The sequence below is a fragment of the Festucalex cinctus genome, chromosome 8 (genome assembly GCF_051991245.1).
Source record: "Festucalex cinctus isolate MCC-2025b chromosome 8, RoL_Fcin_1.0, whole genome shotgun sequence".
In the NCBI taxonomy this organism is placed as follows: Eukaryota; Metazoa; Chordata; class Actinopteri; order Syngnathiformes; family Syngnathidae; genus Festucalex; species Festucalex cinctus.
The window spans coordinates 8948374-8969175 of NC_135418.1; the positions used below are offsets into that span (position 1 = coordinate 8948374).

Consider the following 20802-nt stretch of genomic DNA (forward strand, 5'->3'; position numbering starts at 1 on the left):
TATTTTAGAAGGTTTAATTCAATACAGTCCGTGTATATGTTTAAATAAACTGATTGGACTTAGGAAAAGTGCACACGTGTCTATATAGATCTTACAGCTCACTGCATATCAGCGCAATTGAGAATCATGAGGTTTAAAGGAACTGCCCAATGAGCTGAGAAACGGAATAGTGGCATGGCACAGATCTGGCCAAGGTCACAATAAAATAATAATAATAAATGCAGAACAAAGGGTTCCTAATAACATATCGGTGACCATAATCCTTAAATGGAAGAAGTTTGGGTTGACCAGAACTTTTTCCTAGACATGGGCATGGCCATCCAACGAAGCAGACAATCGTGGAAGAAGCCCTGAGATGACTGCAAGCATGCAGCTAAAATGACTAAGTAATGGCTTTGGAATAACTCGGTGACCAATCTGAATGACCCAGACAGAGCCTTGACCTAAACCAATTGAGCATCTCCAGAGAAACCCTCGTAATGGATGCCCACTAGTGGTGCACCGGATCATCATTGATCGCACCCACGGTTTGGATCACACACGATCCGCAGATTGGTTGAGGGGTATAGTGTGCATTAATGGAAGGGAATGTGCCTTAAATTGCACGTTGAGGTCTTTCTTTTCATTATTAAAAAAAAAAAAAAAAAAAGATAAATATAACTTTGTCTTCATTTATTTCATAAAACACTTTTCCCCATTAAAAATGAACAAACATTCAACTCAAAATGTCAAACAACACAACCAACACAACCAACTTTAAGCCTTATTTTACACATGGACCGTGTATAAAATAAGTGTTTCTGCCTCATATTGCACTTAAAGTTGTGTTCCTAAATCCTAAACAGCTATATTAGACATTTTCAATATGTATATATATTTTTATTTAATGGGGAAAAAGTGTTTTACAAAATAAATGGAGAAAGTACTATTTATCTTTTTTTTTTCTTTTTTTTTGTGTCTGATCCAAAAAACGATCGGATCTGTGACTCAAACCTGTGGTCAAATCCAAACCGTGACTTTTGTGATCCGTTGCACTACTGTCCACCAATGTACACCATCCAACCTGATGTGACCAAAAGGATATGAATACTTATAACCAAGTGACATTTCAGTTTTTCAGTTTTAATACATTTTGAAAAATGTATACATTTCTGTTTTCTTTTTCTTTTCTGTCAAGATGGGGTGCTGAGTATACATTAATGGAAAATAAAATGAACTTTTTTATTTTAGCAAATGGCTGGAACAAAAAAACAAAGTGAAAAATTTAAAGGAGGTCTGAAAATGTTTTTGTACTCACTGTCGCGTTGTGGTCAGGGTGAAGCTTGACAGAAAGAGAAATTACAAAAATACTCTTAATATGCTACAACCAAAAATGTTCTGTAATACAACCAATGTGTTGGTACAGTTAACCAACATGTAGTTTGAAAATAGTTAGTAAAATAGTTTGAAAAAGGATAGACAACTATTCACACTCTCATTTACCTACATGAACATTTTAGGACCTTCAGTTACCGAACGAATTTGCAAACACGACACAGAAAGGTCAAAGCCATCAAACCAAGAAATGCTGACTGTCAAATATTAATACTGGAATTGTGTATGCGCGTGTGTGTTTTAATAAATAATTTGGCAATGTCTAGTATTGTAGTATTGAAGTTTACTGGTAGTAACCTACCCATAGAAAAACATTAAATTATTCATATGAAATTACAGTATCACATTGCCTTTCAGTTTCTTTGGAATAAATGAACACATTTGATGGGGGGTTTAAATCATTCATCATGTATTAAATAAAAACCCTGTGATTGCATTTCACGTGTGGATTTTATTTCTCTGTTTATCATTTACTTCACGTACTGTCATTTAGTTGACAGATCAGTAATCGAGATGGTGCAGATAACAACTGCTTCAAAATGATAACATTTAAAACGGGAGCTGCTGGAGTGACTTTTATTTTGAACCGTTCAGGTTACTGGATGATAACTTGTCATTTATTGCTCACATATAAATCAAGCACCAAGCAATTTCAATCTCTCAATCAACTCATTCTCAATCTTATGCAATCAGTCAAACGTGAACGCTCCAAACACGAACTCCAGCCAACTGTGCCCGAGTGGCAGTTTCAAGTTATTACGATCATCTGCACATGAAAATGCTTTCTGTAAGGACTGATCACCTAAGAAATACTAAGCTAATGTTTTCCCTTTTTGAATGTTATGCGTCATTGTTGTTACAATGTTTTAATGACAATGTAGTTTTCATTAACAATGTATGCATTATTATTATACACTGTAAAAAAAATAAAATAAATCTGTTGTTTTTACGGGGAAAAACCGGCAGCTGTGGTTACCAGGGAAATTCTGTTAAAAAAAAAAATACATGTAAATTTTACAAAATAACATCATAGAAAATCAGTATGTGCTTGGAAAATGGTATTTCATTTGTGTAGCGCTTTATTACCTTACAAGGTGCTCAAAATGCTTTATACTAATTTCTACTACTACTCATTTCACAGCATCAGAAACACCTGGACTTAGATTATCTTGTCATGGATCTTTAACACCGTCACGCTGTGCTGGGATCGAACCAACAACCTCAGGGGTGCAAGCTGACCACTCTTCCACTAACCCATTGTTCTTCAGCTGTCAGTGAATGACTGTTGAATCTACAAGTTTAAAAGGTACAAGTTCTGTAAGTTGTATTTGCACAGTATTATTATTATTATTATTATTATTATTATTAGTTATTCTGGTGACCACAGCTTCCAGGTTTTGTTCCGTAAAAACAAACATTTTCTTTACACATGGTTTTACTGTAAAACCATGTGTTAAAAAAATGTTTACTGTGTAGTAAAAAAAAAAAAAAAACGTTTGTTTTTACGGAACATAATCTGGAAGCTGTGGTTGCCAGAATAAAAAAAAAAAAAAAAATGCAAATACCTTACCTTTTAAACTTGTAAATTCAGCAGTCATTTACTGACAGCTCAACAACAACAGGCTAGCATGGGTTAGTGGGCGAGTGGTCGCCTGGTTGGTTTGCACCCCTGAGGTTGTTAGTTCGATCCTAGTGCAGTCTTGACGGTGTTCAAGATCCATAAGCAAGGTAATCTAAGTCCAGTTGTTTCTGATGCTGTGAAATGAGTAAATAACTCATTTGCTCCCAATAACGTGTAAATGTGTTTTTTTTATGTTTAAGTGTCCCAAAGACGTATTTATACGTTTTTGTTTTTGTTTTCCTTTGTTGTTGTTTTTTTTATGCTAGAGCATACAGAAGGCTTTGATGCAGCCTCTCTACTGCAAGAACGGTTGCAGAAATGGTAGTTATTACACAAACGGCCAGCAGGTGGCAGCAGAGCAAAGGAGATCAACCAGGGCCATCTCGAAAAAAAAAAAGCTAAATTGAGATTTTAAATAGATTTGTGAAAACTGATTAAATTTAGCTCTCTTCTAATGCTAATTGCTGCAAAATGGAAACAGATAGAAACATACTTGTTTTTTCTTGATGAAAGAAGAGACTTTAATCTTTTCTTTTGATAGGTTCCATGCTTGTATAGCAATTGAACACAATATTCTGTGGGCCTTGCAAAATCAGTCAGAATTCAGTAAAACAGCCGGGAGAACGGGATTGTTTCTGTGAAAATGGCTGGGATTGAATGAGTTAAAATGCAAAGCACTTTGAGGGCCTTGTAAGGTAGTACAGTGCTATACAAATGAAGTACTATTTTCCAAGCACGTTCTGATTTTATACTATTTTGTTCTGTATTTACATGCAGATTGTGTTTATTGAATCCCAGTAAAAAATCAGCACCAGTTACTGTTCATTGTACATTCAATACCAATAGAATAAACAACTTTAGACAGAAACGTTATTTGTTGGCACTTTTATTTAGTAGTTTAGTATGTAAACAAAAATCTAGTAGTTGAATACAATAGTTACAGTTGCTTAAATGTATATTTATATAAAAATGTGTTGTCTGCTATTTGCAGTTATAGGTTGTATGATGAATGACCATTCCATGATAATGACGTAACGATACTGCTGTAGCCATTTCCTCTTAACATTTATGATGATTGATTGATTATGGCTTTGTCTGACCTTAACTCACTGAAAAAGACGCCCAATAGTTTTATCTTTTGCACTTTGTCACCATCAATCAGTCATTAAGGCGCAAAGTATAAATTTGACCCAACTGGCCAACTCAGTACTGGTTCTTCGGATCCTCTCAGGAAGGTAAGGAGCTCAACCTGAATCTGTAACTATTAAGTTGCTAACTCCATTAAAAGGACATCTGTCAATGAGAAGAAATGTTTTGGATTATGCTCCATCTTGCAATTTAACCTGAACAATGAACAGACATCTCTGCAGCTTTGTTTTTTAGATAAATCCTAATTTAACAACTGGCAATTCTTTCTCTTAATTAGTTTCGTAGGCCTACACGATTGGTTTTCCAAACAACACGATGGCAAAACTCCTTACAGGTAAATATCTTCATTTTTCTATACTAAACAAATTATTATGAATGTATTTCATTATTACCTAACAGGCAAAACAAACATATAAGATTTTAATTTATTATAATGAGAATTTACATCCTGTTATTTTTATAAAACATTGTGCAAGTCATGTTTTCATTTTATTTTTTTGTAACACCTAATGAAAATAGGGTGTGCTCCCATCAGCCAAGCATATTTTTCATATATTAATCCATCTTGCTTCATTTGTTTATGCAGCTCTGGGTGTTGTCCTTGCTCTGCACATAGGTAAGCAATTTATGTGACTCAGTAGTTTACCTTGTCGATCGATAATGTGTCTGCACTCACTGTACACTTACAGCAGTCTTCACAACATAATCAGAACCTTAATGATAGCTTTATTTTTTATTATTTATTTCCAAAAACATGTAACTATTTTAAAAACGTTGTCCTTCCCTCCCAAAAACGTGTTTACGTTTTGTTAGTTTTTTTTGTGTTTTTTTTTATGCAAGAGCATACAGAAGGCTTTGATGCATCTTCTGACATGAAGAGGTGGCTTAAAGTAATGGTAGTTATTAACTCTTTGACCGCCAAAAACGTTGAATGACGTATTCTAAAATCCTAATGAATTATGGCATAAATGTTAATTTAGGTTTATTATGGGTTTTTTTTCTCTCTCTCTCTCTCTCAATGGGCAGCGCAGCGTCTTGTGCACCACTGCCTTGTCACTAAACAAAAAACATTAGTGTCAAAGTCAGTGTTTTGCAAAAAAATGTATCTTTTCACAAAAAGCTTGTTTTCTCTTTATATTTTTGTTTTAGCTTATGTCACTCAAATGACCTAATTTCAAATGGTGAATCTTTCACATGGTATCCACCGTGTTTATGTAGTCATACCGCACAATATTGTGTTTGCTTTGAAAGATTAGTTGAAATGCTCCAAATCGGCTGGTACCATTGGGGTTGTTTTTTGGATAATGTTTGGCAGTCAAAGAGTTAAAAAAAAAAAATTAATTAAAAAAAAAAAAAGGCCAGCAGGAGGAGGCAGAGTATAAGAGCTCAGCCAGAGCCATGTTGCACCAAGTTCTTTTTGTCTGTTTTCACCAGGAATTTGAATCAATGAAAATGGCTGGGAGTGAATGAGTTAAAATTGCTTTTGCAAAGAAAATCCGTTTGTGAAGTTTGTCTGTGACTGGATGCTTATATATGTCTCAAACAAAGGGTATTTTTTTTGGCCATGCCATTTGAGCAGTAGAAAACCATATCAGCAATTCTTTTGCTATGCAATGCCATCCTATGCGGCTACACGTCACTCATGCCAAAATCTGCCACTGACTTTTTTTTTTTTTCTCTCAACCTGCTTATGTGACAGTTAACAATTAAAAAATAAAATAAAACTGAGAATAAATGAAAAGCTCAAATCTGTATTCCCTCTTCTGTCTTCCCTCAGCTTCTTCCAGTAAGTTGGTGTGTCACATGACCAACTGGGCCCAGTATAGGCCTGGCTTTGCCAAGTTCACCCCAGACAACATCGACCCTTTCTTGTGCACACACGTCATCTACGCGCTTACCACCATTAACAGCTTCAACCAAATCACCACCATTGAATGGAATGATGTGCAGCAGTTCAACAGGCTCAGCTACCTCAAAAAGATGTAAGCTACAGTATTGTGCTCTTCTCGTGGAGTTCAGCTAAATCTTTTACATGATTGTAAATAGTTTAATCATAGTTATAATTAGAACAATAGAAATATAAATCACTGTGACCAAATCTGGTTATTTTTTAAAATACATGTATCATGTGCTTTAAACCAGTGGTGTCAAACATACGGTCCGCGGGCCAGATCAGGCCCGCAAAGGGGTTTAATCCGGCCCGCGAGATGATTTTGTAAAGTTAAAAAATATATATTGTAATGTTGGACTAATTAATCAGCCAGCCACAACCAAAATATATAAAATTTTTAATTTCACAAGCAGTCCTCAGATAAGCAATGCAACTTGTACAGGGAATCGTCCTGGATGTCATTATTTTACACACAACTTAAAGTTATGGTTTGTTAAATTATTATTATTATTATTATTATTATTATTATTATTATTATTATTATTATTATTATTATTATTATTATTATTTTAAATCATAGACCGACATAGACAGGTTAAATACGACACAAATTCAATTACTGGTAACACAAATAGGTATGACAAGGATTAACGTCCTTATAAAAACTGTGCCAGGCAATGCATACTGGGACAATATATATGCAAAACAGGTCGATTTAACACCTCCGGAACGTACACCGGCAATGTTGTTGTGTTCCATTTGCATTTGCGTTAGTTTTCGGAACAACATGATTACAGTTGAGCTCTGTAATTTAGGGCTTGTCCACAAATCTGCGTATAAATGACGGTAATTGTTTTTAAGTTATATACCGTTATTTTACCGATGCGGCCCACTTGGTAATATATTTTCCTCAATGTGGCCCCTGAGCTAACATGATTTTGACACCCCTGCTTTAAACCCTTAGGCAACTTATTTTAATACTTGAAAATTCACAGTTAATATTGTTCATTATCATCTCTTAGTAATCCGACACTCAAGACTTTGCTGTCAGTTGGAGGCACAGTCAACGGAATGAGCCCGTAAGTACCGTTCCCAAAAGCTACAATTTCCTTCCAAAGGCAATAAATATTTCTGTTCCTCTGTCATATTTTGCACTTTATGTGTGCCACCAGATTCATTGCCATGGTATCCAGGCCAGAGAGTCGTGCTGCCTTCATCAAGTCAGCCATCAACTTCCTGCGCACTCATAAGTTTGATGGGCTGAATTTGGCCTGGGAATATCCGGCACACAACGGCAGCCCACTGGACGACAAGCATAGGTTCACTTTGCTGGTCAAGGTTAGCACACGTAGCTGTTTACTTTCAACAAGCACATTTCTAAAGGATAAATAAATCCGAAATAGCTCTTAACTGCAGTATTAGGTCCTTGTGCCCAATATATTGTTAGCTACAAAATGCAAGCAGACTATTAAATTATGGTCCAATCAATATAGGGCTGCTCGATTATGGAATAAATAATAATCCAGATTATTTTGCTAATAATTTGAATCACAATTATTCAAACGATTATTATTATTATTATTATTATTTGTACAAAACAAGAAAATGTTTACATATGAAAATATTAAGCTCGATTAAAAAAACAAAAACAAAAAAACACCATAATTATGTAAGTTCATTTTGAACCAAACAGAATTTTTAATAATAATAATAATAATAATCATCATCATCATCATCATCATCATCATAATCATAATCATAATCATAATCATCATCATCATCATCATATATACATATTATTTATTTGTGTTGGAAAAATTTGAAGTTGGAGTGCAGCATGTGCACTGTGCAGTAAGAAGATTTTTTATTTTTTTTTGGTACAAAACAAGAACATGTTTAAATGTAAAAAACTAATAAAAAATATTAAGACATTTAAAATTCTTTTAAACACTAATGATGAAAGTTCCTTTTGGATGAAACAAAAAGTATTAAATTAGTTATTTTAAAATTTCAAAAGGTGCAAATGTATCAATTTAAACAACTCAAAAATTATTATTTGCAATCTTTTTTACGATTATGATGATGTTGTAATTGTAGGGTGTAATAACTGAAATTGTAATTGAATTTTGATTAATTGCACAGCCCTAAATTAATATAAAATATGTGTTTATGTCATTTATGTTGTTTTCCAATGTCTTTAAAGAATCCTATTAATTATGTGCACAATATGATAATATAGCAAATACTTTTACCAAATGTTGAAAGAGTCCATTCTCCAATGTTTTGTAGACCAGCAGTAGTAGACGTTGAGAAAAAATCAAATAAAATGGAGATCCACAAGTGATGTGATTTGATTTGCTCTGCGGGTTCCATCTCTAGGAATTGGCTGCAGCTTTTGAGAAGGACGCCAACGACACCAAAATGACTCAGCTTCTGCTCTCAGCAAACGTTGCTTCAGTCCGCGGCACTATTGACAGAGCTTATGAGGTCAACCTGATTGCACCGTAAGTTGGAACGCACTCTATCGTAACATGACGCTCAACCCACTCTTACTGTATAGGCTAACAAATCACCAGCATAAATATCAAGACATCCAGGCAGTCCATAAAAATGATCTATCCATCCAAACCGCTTTTTCTCACGAGGGATGCGGTAACTAAACTATAAGATATTAATGAAACGTATTAGGGATAGACTGATAATCGGCCCGGCCGATTATGTTGACAAATATCTGCATCTGCCTTTTTATGAATCTGAAGGCCGATAAAGCTGGAATCTCACCGAGCCGTGAATGCTTGCAAACGTATAGCAAATTTTGTTTTTCATCAGGATTTGTAAAATGTTCACAGATACTTTTTACTTGTTGCAAAGACATTTCAAACATATTTAAACAAATTTTCACTGTCTGCGAAGATCTTTTGAATCCTGACGAAAACCCCAAATTAGATCCATTTAATTTTGCATACATTTGTCACTGCTGATACTGGGAAGTCCCAACACTTTTTAATTTATAAAAAATAATAATAAAAAAAAAAATGTTGACATTTTGGAAAACTTTATTTACAGTGGAAAACTTGAGAAAACTATTTATTTATTTATTTGTTTGTTTATTCACTGCAAACACTGGGAAGTCCCAACACTTTATTTATAAAAAATGATAATTTTAAAAAATACATTTAGAAAATATGTTGAAATTTTGAAAAACTTTATTTATAGTAGAACACTTTAGAAAATTATTTATTTATGTATTTATGTATTTATGTATTTATGTATTCATTCATTCATTCATTCATTCATTTATTCATTCACTACAAACACTGGGAAGTCCCAAAACTTTTTAATTTATGGAAAAATAATAATAATTTAAAAAAAAATCAATTTAAAAATTGTTGAAATTTTGGAAAACTTTACTTACAGTAGAAAACTATTTATTTATTTATTTATTTATTTATTTGCTTGCTTAGTTTTGAATTTAGCTTAACGCATGCTGATGTCCCTGGAAGTTCCCTACAATATCTGTTAAAGTTTTTAATTAAACAAACCTGTCGATTGTTTATATGTTTAAAATTAAAAGAAAAGGTTTGTTTGAATTTTTTTTAACGCTATTATTTTTTCTTGTACTACAAATGAATATCAGCTTGAAATATGGGTTATCGGGCTTCTTGACGACTAATAATCAGTATCGGCATCGGCCCTGAAAAAAACGTATCGGTCTATCACTAAAACATATTAGAAGGAATAAGGAAAGTACAGAATCTGAGACCTGGTGTGTATTGAAAAAAAAAAAAAAAAAAAAAAAAACATGACTGTTAATACTCACAGGCATTTTGACTTCATCAACCTCATGACCTACGACTTCCATGGACACTGGGAGGCAGCAACCGGACACAACAGCCCTTTGTACCAAAGTTCTGTGGACACCGGATCACACATTCATCATAATATTGTAAGAACCGCACTGCAGATCTGCAAAACAGCCCAGCACTCTTGTGCACCTCTTTTACTCTCTTTGCATGCCTGCATGTGTGTGATCTGGTTCTCTGTAGTGTGCGACACAAAGTCCACATTGGTATGTGAGTTGTATTTCCCCTTGAGGAACTATACTGAATATAGTAAATAAATAAAACAGATACACCATTATTATCGCACAATTTAGGGGTTAGTATGAATGGATTTAGAATTTCTTCAATTGGAGAGGCTAGAAGTCAAAATGGAGACACTGTTTGTAAAAATGTTGACTCAAAATGCATGTCCGTTCCAAAATTGTAGAACTCCTCGGTGTCCTATTGGCTGGCTTTGGGAGCACCAGCAGACAAGCTGCTTCTGGGTTTCCCTTCATTTGGAAGAACCTACCGCCTTACCACTGGCGCTACTGGCCTGGGAGCACCCGCAAAAGGACCAGCTGACGGCGGGCCATACACTCGCACTCCTGGTTTCTGGGCTTACTATGAGGTCAGATATTTTACAGCCCAAAACCTTAGTTTGATCGCCTGTCATTTCGTGATTCATGAATAATTAAATTTTATTCATGAATAAAAATACAAAAATAAAAAAAAAATAAAACTGAACTTCTAAAATGCGCTGGTCCAAAATGAGACAAGTAAAGGTAAGGGCAAGAAAGTAATTTTGTGTTGTTCACTTTGCTTTTGTGTCAGGTCTGTGATTTCCTCCACGGTGCTTCTGCTGAATGGATTGATGAACAGAGTGTTCCATATGCCACCTTTGGCAGTTCTTGGGTTGGCTATGATGACCAGCGCAGCTTTTCATCCAAGGTAACAAAGCAGCATTCTTTGCATCCACCCATTTTCTGTTCATGCTGAGGCTCATGAGGATGCTGGAACCTGTCTAAGGCCTTTTGGGAAATGGGGTATTAGCAGGACAATTGGTGTGGAGACATTATTCAATGTCATACATAACTATATGTAGCAATTCCTGGAGAAATTGTGTTTGAACGCTGAAATGCTGAATGAAAAATATAGAAACGTGGAATCATATTGAATGAGGTGGATTGTTGTTGAGAGAAATGGAATTATATCAAATGGTATTGAATGATCTGGAAGGATATTAAATTGTATTGAACAATATAGACTGACCTTGATAGGAATGATACAAACCCCAACCCGAATACTTACCCATACGCATACCCTAAGTCAAATGTTGGGGGGGAAAAATGCAATATTTCGTGAGATTTTTGTATCTTATTTATTTAATTAGAGCGGCACGGTGGTTGACTGGTTAGCATGTTCACCTCCCAGTACTGAGGACTCGGGTTTGAGTCCAGACTCCGGCCTTCCTGGGTGGTGTTTGCATGTTCTCCCCGTGCCTGCGTGGGTCTTCTCCGGGTACTCCGGTCTCCTCCCACATTCCCAAGACATGCATGGCAGGTTAATTGGGCGCTCCGAATTGTCCCTAGGTGTGCTTGTGACTGTGAGTGGTTGTTCGTCTCTGTGTGCCCTGCGATTGGCTGGCAACCAGTTCAGGGTGTCCCCCGCCTACTGCCCAAAGCTAGCTGAGATAGGCTCCAGCACCCCCCGCGACCCTTGTGAGGAGCAAGCGGTTCAGAAAATAGATGGATAGATTTATTTATTTATTTATTGCCATGTGAGAATTGGGCGAGTGCTCTGATTGCATTGCAGAATGCAATCATTGTTGAACTAGGGCCGGCAGTTGTTTTTAACTAATATTTGGGTACGCAATCCCAAACTCATCTCAGTTTTAGTAAGTTTTTTTTTGTTTTGTTAAGACGATCTAAACTTTAATTATGCAATTCATTACCTCCCTTTTTCCTGTTAAAACTATTAATTTATTTTTTATTTTTTTTTATTTTTTTAGCCTGAGATTCAACCATACTATTAACATACACATCTAAACACACATGCAAGCACACGCACGCACAAACCAAGTAATGTCTCCAAAATATTTATACACCTGCTTACTATGTTATGTATTTGTCCTTTTGTTTTGTTTTTTGGTACGTACTGTTATGTAATAAAAACAAAAGTTTTTTTTAAGATATAGGATCTTCATTTTCTTACAAATATAAAATAAATGTGTATGTATGTATAGAATAAAACATTCAGATGAAATAGTTACAACTTTAGAAAACTTAAGTGAGCTGCACAAACAATCATGATGATAATCATAAATAACTCCTACTACATTTACTACAGCTGATGAGTGGCATTTTGCTTATCTGCAGGGTAAGCTGTCGAGAAAAATTTGATGTGCTAGAAAAAAAAAACTGACTGCAATTTTGGAATTAGCGAGACAATTTTAGTTTTAATCAGATTTGTATTTATTTATTTATTTATTTTATAATTGTTTCCCAGTGTTATAGGATTTGCCCACAGCCCTTATGTGCAAAAACACAGGAAGTTATTTGTGTCTCAATCATATCAGTTTTTCTTACAGAGCTTTGTTTAAATATCCCTCTCATTCTTTAGACCAGAGTTGTGTCTACTGATTTCATATTTTTTTCAGTGAAGGAGAGACAATGATTTTAGCTCTCAAACAGTCATTCTAACACAAATGCTATTTTAGGTGCAGTGGATGACAAGCAAGAAACTGGGAGGCGCTCACGTGTGGACTCTTGACATGGATGACTTTGCTGGAGCCTCCTGTTCAGCTGGCTCTTATCCTCTCGTCAACCACCTCAGGATGTCAATGGGTGAATATTGTCCCTTGGCTTGCTTAATGCAATGTTTTCCATATCAGAAGAGTGACAGCAATTCTCAGAGATGGTTTTCATGAAAGTTTACAAAGCATTTTACATATCTGACTCTGCAGGTTTCCCCCCAAAGCCCACCACCACCCCAGCTCCGACCACCACCAGGGACCCCATCGCCGATTTCTGCCGGGGGCGCCCTGACGGCCTGTATGAGAACCTAGCTGACAGAACCACCTACTTCCATTGCTTCCAAGGACACACCTATCTGAACCACTGCCAGCCTAATCTCATTTACTGGGACTCCTGCAAGTGCTGCAACTGGCCTTGATGCAGAATGGTGGAAAGAAAATATTTCGGAGAAAGTTTGCAAAGTGAACATCTTCAACAAAAGCCAGTATCTAAATCTTAAATTGACTCATTAAACATCATTTTAAAAAAAAATGCATCATTGTCAATGACTTTAATTCTACATTTTGACATTTTGAGAGGTTGGCAATATTTAAAAAAAGGTCACAATATTTTTTAAAAATGAGGTCATACTTACAATATTGTGCTTTTGTACATAACAGCAATGCACATAAACCATCTACAATCTCTAATAAACACTTAATATTGAGTCACTAATGCACTCACACATATTGACTCGGTTCATACACATATTACGTTCCCCTTCATCTGACAATTAGTGTAGATTTTAAACAAAGAAGGGCAAAACGTGCCTGATGAAAATTAAATTGCAACAAAAAACTAGCCACCACTTTTAGCCACTTTTAACAGATGTGTTGCTTTTAAATAACGACAATATTGTGGCCGTTTTAAGATCACAATATCACGATATTTCCCTTATCGTTACATCCCTAGAAGGGGGTGGTAAATATTCTAATTTGTATGCATGAATTTCTGGTCCAAGTTGTTGGACCATGCCGCAGATAAACTTTAGGCTAGAGGTGGCAGTCTTGAGCAAAAAAGTGACAAGTTGTCTAGAATTTTAATGACTATTTAACTCTCCAAGACTACCAAGACAACACTCCAGGTCCCCATTATGATATGATTGACAATATGATTTATCTATATACTATATGTAAGGGGCGGCACGGTGGTCGAGTGGTTAGCACGTCAGCCTCCCAGTTCTGAGGACTCCGGTTCGAGTCCAGGCTCCGGCCTTCCTGGGTGGAGTTTGCATGTTCTCCCCATGCCTGCGTGGGTCTTCTCCGGGTACTCTGGTCTCCTCCCACATTCCAAAGACATGCATGGCAGGTTAATTGGGCGCTCCGAATTGTCCCTAGGTGTGTTTGTGAATATGGATGGTTGTTCGTTTGTGTGCCCTGCGATTGGCTGGCAACCAGTCCAGGGTGTACCCCGCCTACTGCCCAAAGCCAGCTGAGATAGGCGCCAGCACCCCCTGCGACCCTTGTGAGGAATAAGCGGTCAAGTAAATGGATGGATGGATTTATGTAAGGGTAACTTATAAAACGGCTTTTTACTTGGTTAATTAATTAGTTGAAGAAGAACTTGGACAAAAAGTCTACTTTTGTCAGTGTGGACAGACGGAGCTGGACACGATGTGGTATTGGACCACCAACCCCCAACAGCCACCGCCCCCACCCCGCCCCTCCTTCCCCCACCCTACACCTGCCCTCCAGCAAGACCTCGGGCATTGCATAAGCTGTCACAAGCGGTGTGTGCTTGATGTCTTCGCTACTGTGATGGATTAAAAACAGAAGTCGCAACGACCTCTCATGGCTGTTGATTCTTTCTCTGAGTGAACCACACCAAGAAATTTATTACAGTTTTTTTTTACGATTGCTTAAGCACGAAATACAAAACAGGGGTCGGATTTTAAAAAACACTACACACAATTACCACAACCATGCACACGACATGCTGAACATCTCACATCCTGTGCAAAAGGAATCACTCTTTTTTTTTTTTTTTTTTTTTTTTTAAGAGCTCAGAATTGTTCATTCGGTAGTCTTACCGATTCAACGTCTTGTCATCATTGCTCTTTTTTTTTTTTTGTGTGTGTGTATGTGTGCGTGCGTTAGCGTTTGCGTGCGTGCGTTTGCGTGCGTGCGTGCGTTTGCGTGTGTGCGTTTGCGTGCGTTTACGTGCGTGCGCGTGCGTGCGTGCGTGTGCGTGCGTGCAAATACGCATAAATTTATACTCATTCATTCACCTAAAACCTTATAAATATCCCATTACCCTTCACCTTAACCAGGTACTTCAGAATCTTGCCAGAGTCGTGAGGTTTAAATGGTCAGGAGAGAAAAGGTCAGAAAAAAAAAGAAATAAAGAGAAAAGAAAGGTAAATCAAAGTGAAATCCAGCACCGACCAAACACTTCCTGCCTTCCCCATGATTACAAAATCAAAGTCTTACGCCAACCCCGGAAGCCTCTAAATTCCAGCAAATTTAGCGAGATCTCGAGACCAGAGGAAAAACTAAAGAGAGGAAGGAGGGAAGGATCGATAAGGCAGAGTGAGATCCATAGAAGCCAGTACATCCAATCCATCAAAGTGAAGTCCAGCACCAACAAGACCCCTCCTGCGTGGTTACAAAACCAGAGTCTTATGCCAACCCCAGAAACCTCATACTTCTAATAAATTAAGATCTCAAGTGACCAGAGGAAAAACTAAAGAGAGGAAGGAGGGAAGGATAGATAAAGCAAAGTGAGAACCACAGACACCAGCACCAACTGATTCAAGGGGCTGTGGGAGGGAGAGGGTACTTCTGTTGAGTTTCAGTAGATGCTGGTGCGACGGATCTGGCATGCATAAGGACCACCACCAAAGAAAGAAGCCGTCAACCGCGGTCCAGCAAAGCGAGTGAATGTGGCCCCACCCAGTGTATATACAAGTGTGTGCGTGTGGTGCATTAAAATTGGGAGCAGGTGAGTCGGAGCAGAGGGAAAAAATTTCCCCTACTCCGACACACCCGTATCCCCCCCCAAAAAATGAATATGTATATGTGTGGTGGGAAAAAGGAAAAAGGAATCACTCTTGTCAAAACTCTAAGCACATGTATCAGTGGCGAGCAGTCATAATAAGCTATTAATGCGGTGCATGCCCAAGCCCTTCAATAAAATCATTTAATATATTTATGTCAGTGTCCTCTATTATACAATACCTTAGTTCTACTGCTTTGGTCTTAAATTTCTGTGTAATTTGTCCTGTTTTCCTCACGTAGAGGTGGAAAGCCGAAAGCTGGTTTCACACATGCGCAATGAGAAATCAAGAAAGTTGTTAGTTCCGAAAGGTTGCTTCTGTGTGTTCTGCATAAAGCAGCATTGACAACCCGCATGTGCATAACTGGCTTACTTGGATTGTTTTCCGGTAAACAGTGAGTGGTTGAGAAGAGCGGCCGGCAAACACTGGATTTTTAGAGGGTGACGTTAGTCTCTGCCGCCATCGCAACTGCTTGACGCTTCCCATGTGACAAGTACCTCGTCGCCTCCTGTGTGTGCAGTTTGACATGGGAGGCGACGCGATACGTAATTCGCTGTGTAATTCGTGTGTTGAGCCCCTTAGTGAATCTACCCTTGAGTGTGGATGGAATGGGTGAAAATAATGTGGAAATGTCAGTGAGTATCTCTTGCAGAAAGGCACTGCAAAAAAACAAAACTATGAACTACTTCATTTTTGAAAGTTAACTTAGTTTAAGAAAATTATTGACGAACTATAAACTGAATTAGTTCATTTTAAAATTTGTGAGCTGAAGTTTGAATGAGTTTGTGTAGAAAATGAACTTTGCCAACACTGGGTAAGACTTTATTACTTTACTGTGTAAATGTAAGACATTATTCTTACACCTGTTTTGAAAAATGTTAATCTACATCAATAAATTACACATCAAAGGCATAATCGATGACGAATACTAAAATGAGATCTGAAAATGATCACTAAAACCATGCGTTTCCCTAAGTGACAAAGCTTACAATCCGACCTCGAGCTGAACCAGGGAGCACGACGGCATATTTGGCTCACAAAGACATCTGTAATTGGCTTGAGTAGGAAATGAGGGCTACTGTGCCTGTGTCAGAGCTCGTGACCAAAGTAAGGCCTGAATGGCTTGATGGTGTGTGGTCTACGAATGTGAAGGAAGTGTTTCGAACTTTTTTTCAAATCAGCAGTTTTAAAAGTGAAAACATTGATGGCAAAGACTTTTTACTTTAAGAAACAATATTAAACAAAGCAATAACAAAGGATCAGTACATCACAACACTGATTTATGGAGAGGGCCTGTAATTAAAAAACTTGAGTACAACGAGGGGGCTGTTTTGGGGCGAAGGCAGGGGGTAAAAGAGCGCTCAGGATGTCATTATCAGAGCTCATGAATGAAGGCTTACATGGCTTAATTGTGTTCTTGTCTATGGAGCTACTTGCTGCTTTGGCTGTCGGAGGAGATGCCATGAGGTGATTAATGATTGAGGGCCTGTATGATCTGAGTGAGGTCTTTGTAAATGCTGCATAGTAACTGTATTACACAAGTTGAATACATTGATGGTTAAGGCATGACAGTTTTTTACAATTGCATAAACATTAAAACAAAAGAATTACATAATTATGAAGACCTTACACTTAAAGCAGCTATATGGAAGATTTAAAATTTCAAATCTCTACTGTCACGTGTGGCCGAAAACAAACTGCACGCTCGTACACGCTGCGCGCACTCGTACATGCACGACCTCAATACTGAAGACTGGGCTCTTCATATCCAATGAAACTATGTTTTCAGAGGTAAGAAATTTTATAATGTTATACAAAGCTGGCCACTTCACGGAATGAGACTCGATCCCCACTAAACAATTGATGTCCACGGGACGTGCAGATCATATTGCTTTAGTCGGTCGAAGTCCAGTCCTGTGCTGTACTCCAAAACGATGTGCAAAATACGTCAATTAATTGGACCTCATTCCGATGTTAATATGCAGTTACATATTGTAGTCACCCCGCTCGACGGACGTCAACCTGATTCTAGTCATTATTAGTGTAGGTCGCCCCCAGGCTAGCGTCATTGTGCATTAGCCGAAAGGTGGGCTGTCATTTATGGAAATTGACGATTGTGAAAAACATATAGACCCATTCACTACTTAGTGTGATACGGCCATGAATGTTATCGCCATTCAGTAGTACCGTTCACATTCCGTTAGCATAATGTAGCTACAATAGGCTGTTTTCACGGAGGAAAATAAGGCAACATTTAGCCTGATTGAAACGCCGCGGAATGGAACGTCTGTTCTTCATAAAGTCATTCTGTTCTATTACATTCAATTTTGCCGCCCCTTTCACACTAAATGTTGCCGTCCACCTCACTTTCACCCCAATAGTTACGACCGAGAAGTGATCAATCTTGAGGTTACTGCTATTTGAAAACAACACTTTTTTTCTAAATGTCAAGATAGTCGCTTCTTACCTTTTGGAGTAGAAAGAAAGCCAACTGTGAATCACTTTTCTACGGAGCCCCTAAGGTGACATGGTAGAAAAAAAAAACAACAACTTTGCGTTCCCTCGCAAACTTTGCGAGGGAACGCAAAGTTGTTTTTTTCGCTTACCATGTCACCTTCGCTGCGCCGTAAACACTTCCGGGTCATCTTCCATGTGAACAAAAGCGGCGTGTAAACAAAGCAGTGGAAAAATACATGCTCCATCCTCGTCGCTTTGGGAAAGCTTTCCCACTGTTTTGTTTCATGTTTACAAACGTTCCATCCTCGTTTTGTTCACATGGAAGATGAAGCGGAAGTGTTCACGGCGCAGCGAAGGTGACATGGCAGGCGAAAAAAACAACTTTGCGTTCCCTCGCAAAACAACTTTGCGTTCCCTCGCAAAGTTTGCGAGGGAATGCAAAGTTGTTTTGCGAGGGCACGCAATCTTTGCGAGGGAACGCAAAATGTTTTGCGAGGGAACGCAAAGTTTTTGTTTTTTTCTACTATGTCACCTTAGGGGCTCCGTACTTTTCTAATCCAAGTCCAATCTCAACTCTCTCCACCGCTGAAATGTCAAACCAATGTTCACTCTCGTTCTTGCCCGGCGTCGGTCACGATCAAGTTTAGATTTTTTTTTTTTACGTGGCACTTGACATTGTTTTCATTTTTTTTTTTAAACAGCCTTCCGCGGAGTAACAGCGGGTGTCTGGGGCAGCGAAAATCTGTACTAGTTCCGTCTTCGCGACTACAGGAAACAACTGACGAGAACGTGCATGACGTCACATCCCGCAGGCAGAGGGCGGGAAATTCGAAGGATTCGGACCGGACGCTTCCTAAATAATATTGGCCAGAGGCTTGTAGGAGTACCCATTGTGAACAGCTAAGATGTTGATCTACTAATTAGAATATGTTTCAGCCATAAATGGTCAAATAAAAAGGCTATTGTTAAGATATTTTGGGGGGAAATGCTCCATATAGTAGCTTTAAGGAGCAAAACATTGGACCAGATTTTCACTCACCACTATAAACACAAAGTCAGCCTCGAACTTTTTTTCAGAGCAACACACAGAGTGATTTGCGAAACACTGAACAGTGAACACACTTTTATACATTATACACGCAAGTATGTCATAATGTCACTTCTTTGTGCTGTATTAGATCAGACAATGTTTTCACACTATGTTAAAATTACGTTCAGTATTATTAACGATACATTGACACAGTGATTACACACATTGTTTTGCAAAAATAGTTTTATCACTACATGTTAACCAAATTGTGTTTTGATCAAGTATTTTAAGAGGTACATTTAATCATTAACTTTTCAAGTACGATTCAAGTTTATTCACAGATAAGCAACGTGATGAATGGTCATGCTGACTAGTAAAATCGGTCAGTAGTATTTACACTTCAAGTAGGGGTGTTCTAAAAAATATCGTCTGCGATATTACCGGTGTATTTTCTTAGGTGATAAAAATTTGACATATCGCGAAATTGACGTTATGACGTAATGCGTAACATTATACGTCTTCGGGTCAACTTGGACGTACACGCGTCGTTCGCTGCTGCACAAAAAAACAATGTAGGAGCGTGTGGCCAGTTCTGTCGCGTCTTCGACAAAGTGGGAGTGAGCTTCGTTGTGTGGAGGCTGTTTGAAGCAATGGCAGGATAACTGTTTCATGTTGAGGAATAAAAACAAAAAAAAGGGAGAAAAAAAAGGGTATCAGTATGGTATCGGTATTAGGATCGGTATCGGGGGCAAAAAACGGTATCTGAACAACACTACTGAAAAGTAGGACTGTCCGGCCTAAATTCGGACGTCTGTCCTCCCTACACACACACCAGATGACATACGGTATGGCACCTACACTACACTCACCAGTAAAATCGGTCAGTGGTCTTTGTACCTTTGCAATATGATGATTACAAGGTCATTGAGATGCAGACTCAAGAGAAAAGGGAAAAACAAACTCCCTTTTGGCTCAAATAGAAACAATCAGGCGTTAATGTTTTGCTAGGTTATTTTGAACTACTATAAATAAAGAGGGCTGTTAGATGAGCTTTGCCGTTTTTCTGGGTTTGTTAGACAATCCTTTTCTCATGGAACGTAGATTAAAGAGAAACGGCCCTCAGCTGAGAAATCAGTACTTTTGACTGAATTCTGGAGAAAAAACAGACCAACAAACGTAGAGATTGTATGAGTTCATTTCTTGTCGATCTCCTTGGAGATCGAAAAGAATACGCACCTTTGATACAAACATTGGAAATAAGGAAACGGTTTCATCACCACACGTATGAGCCAGTTGATTAAACATAAGCACATCAGCTGTTTCAACATGATTGCTTTATTGCAGACAAACTGATCAGGTTTGAGCACTACAAAAATGCAGCAGCTAAGTTCACCTGCTTTCAACCAAAATGGAAGAATTTGGAGGAAGAAAAGCGAGGGTGAGAGCGAGAATCCGTGGAGGATGAGCAGGAGATAAATATTGAGGAAGACCTGAAATGGGAAGAGAACGTCCTCAAAGAGGAAGAGGACCTAATTTGTCAAATAAAATTCATGCAACACTAGTTGATCATGTCATCAACCATAGATTGATGCTGAGGGAGGCTAGACCTTCTAACAAGAAAATAGGTTAAAAATAAAACTAACAATCAGTATATTGCCATATAGATGTT

The 20802-nt window shown here is 37.8% G+C and overlaps 1 protein-coding gene across 1 annotated transcript; it reads left to right on the forward strand.

The window, feature by feature from the left end:
* Positions 1-4234: 4234 nt before the first annotated feature.
* On the forward strand, positions 4235-13101 carry chia.1 (chitinase, acidic.1). The gene is made up of 11 exons (XM_077529239.1): positions 4235-4478; positions 4731-4760; positions 5922-6126; positions 7058-7114; positions 7208-7373; positions 8415-8539; positions 9858-9981; positions 10305-10487; positions 10691-10807; positions 12576-12702; positions 12822-13101. The coding sequence occupies exons 1-11, from the start codon at positions 4460-4462 to the stop codon at positions 13028-13030; spliced, it is 1362 nt and encodes a 453-aa protein (XP_077385365.1). The 5' UTR covers positions 4235-4459; the 3' UTR covers positions 13031-13101.
* Positions 13102-20802: the final 7701 nt, after the last annotated feature.

Coding starts and splice junctions, on each gene's coding strand:
- chia.1 (XM_077529239.1), top strand. Junction 4,761..5,921: donor TGTCCTTGCTCTGCACATAG/GTAAGCAATTTA, acceptor GTCTTCCCTCAG/CTTCTTCCAGTAAGTTGGTG. Junction 12,703..12,821: donor CCACCTCAGGATGTCAATGG/GTGAATATTGTC, acceptor CTGACTCTGCAG/GTTTCCCCCCAAAGCCCACC.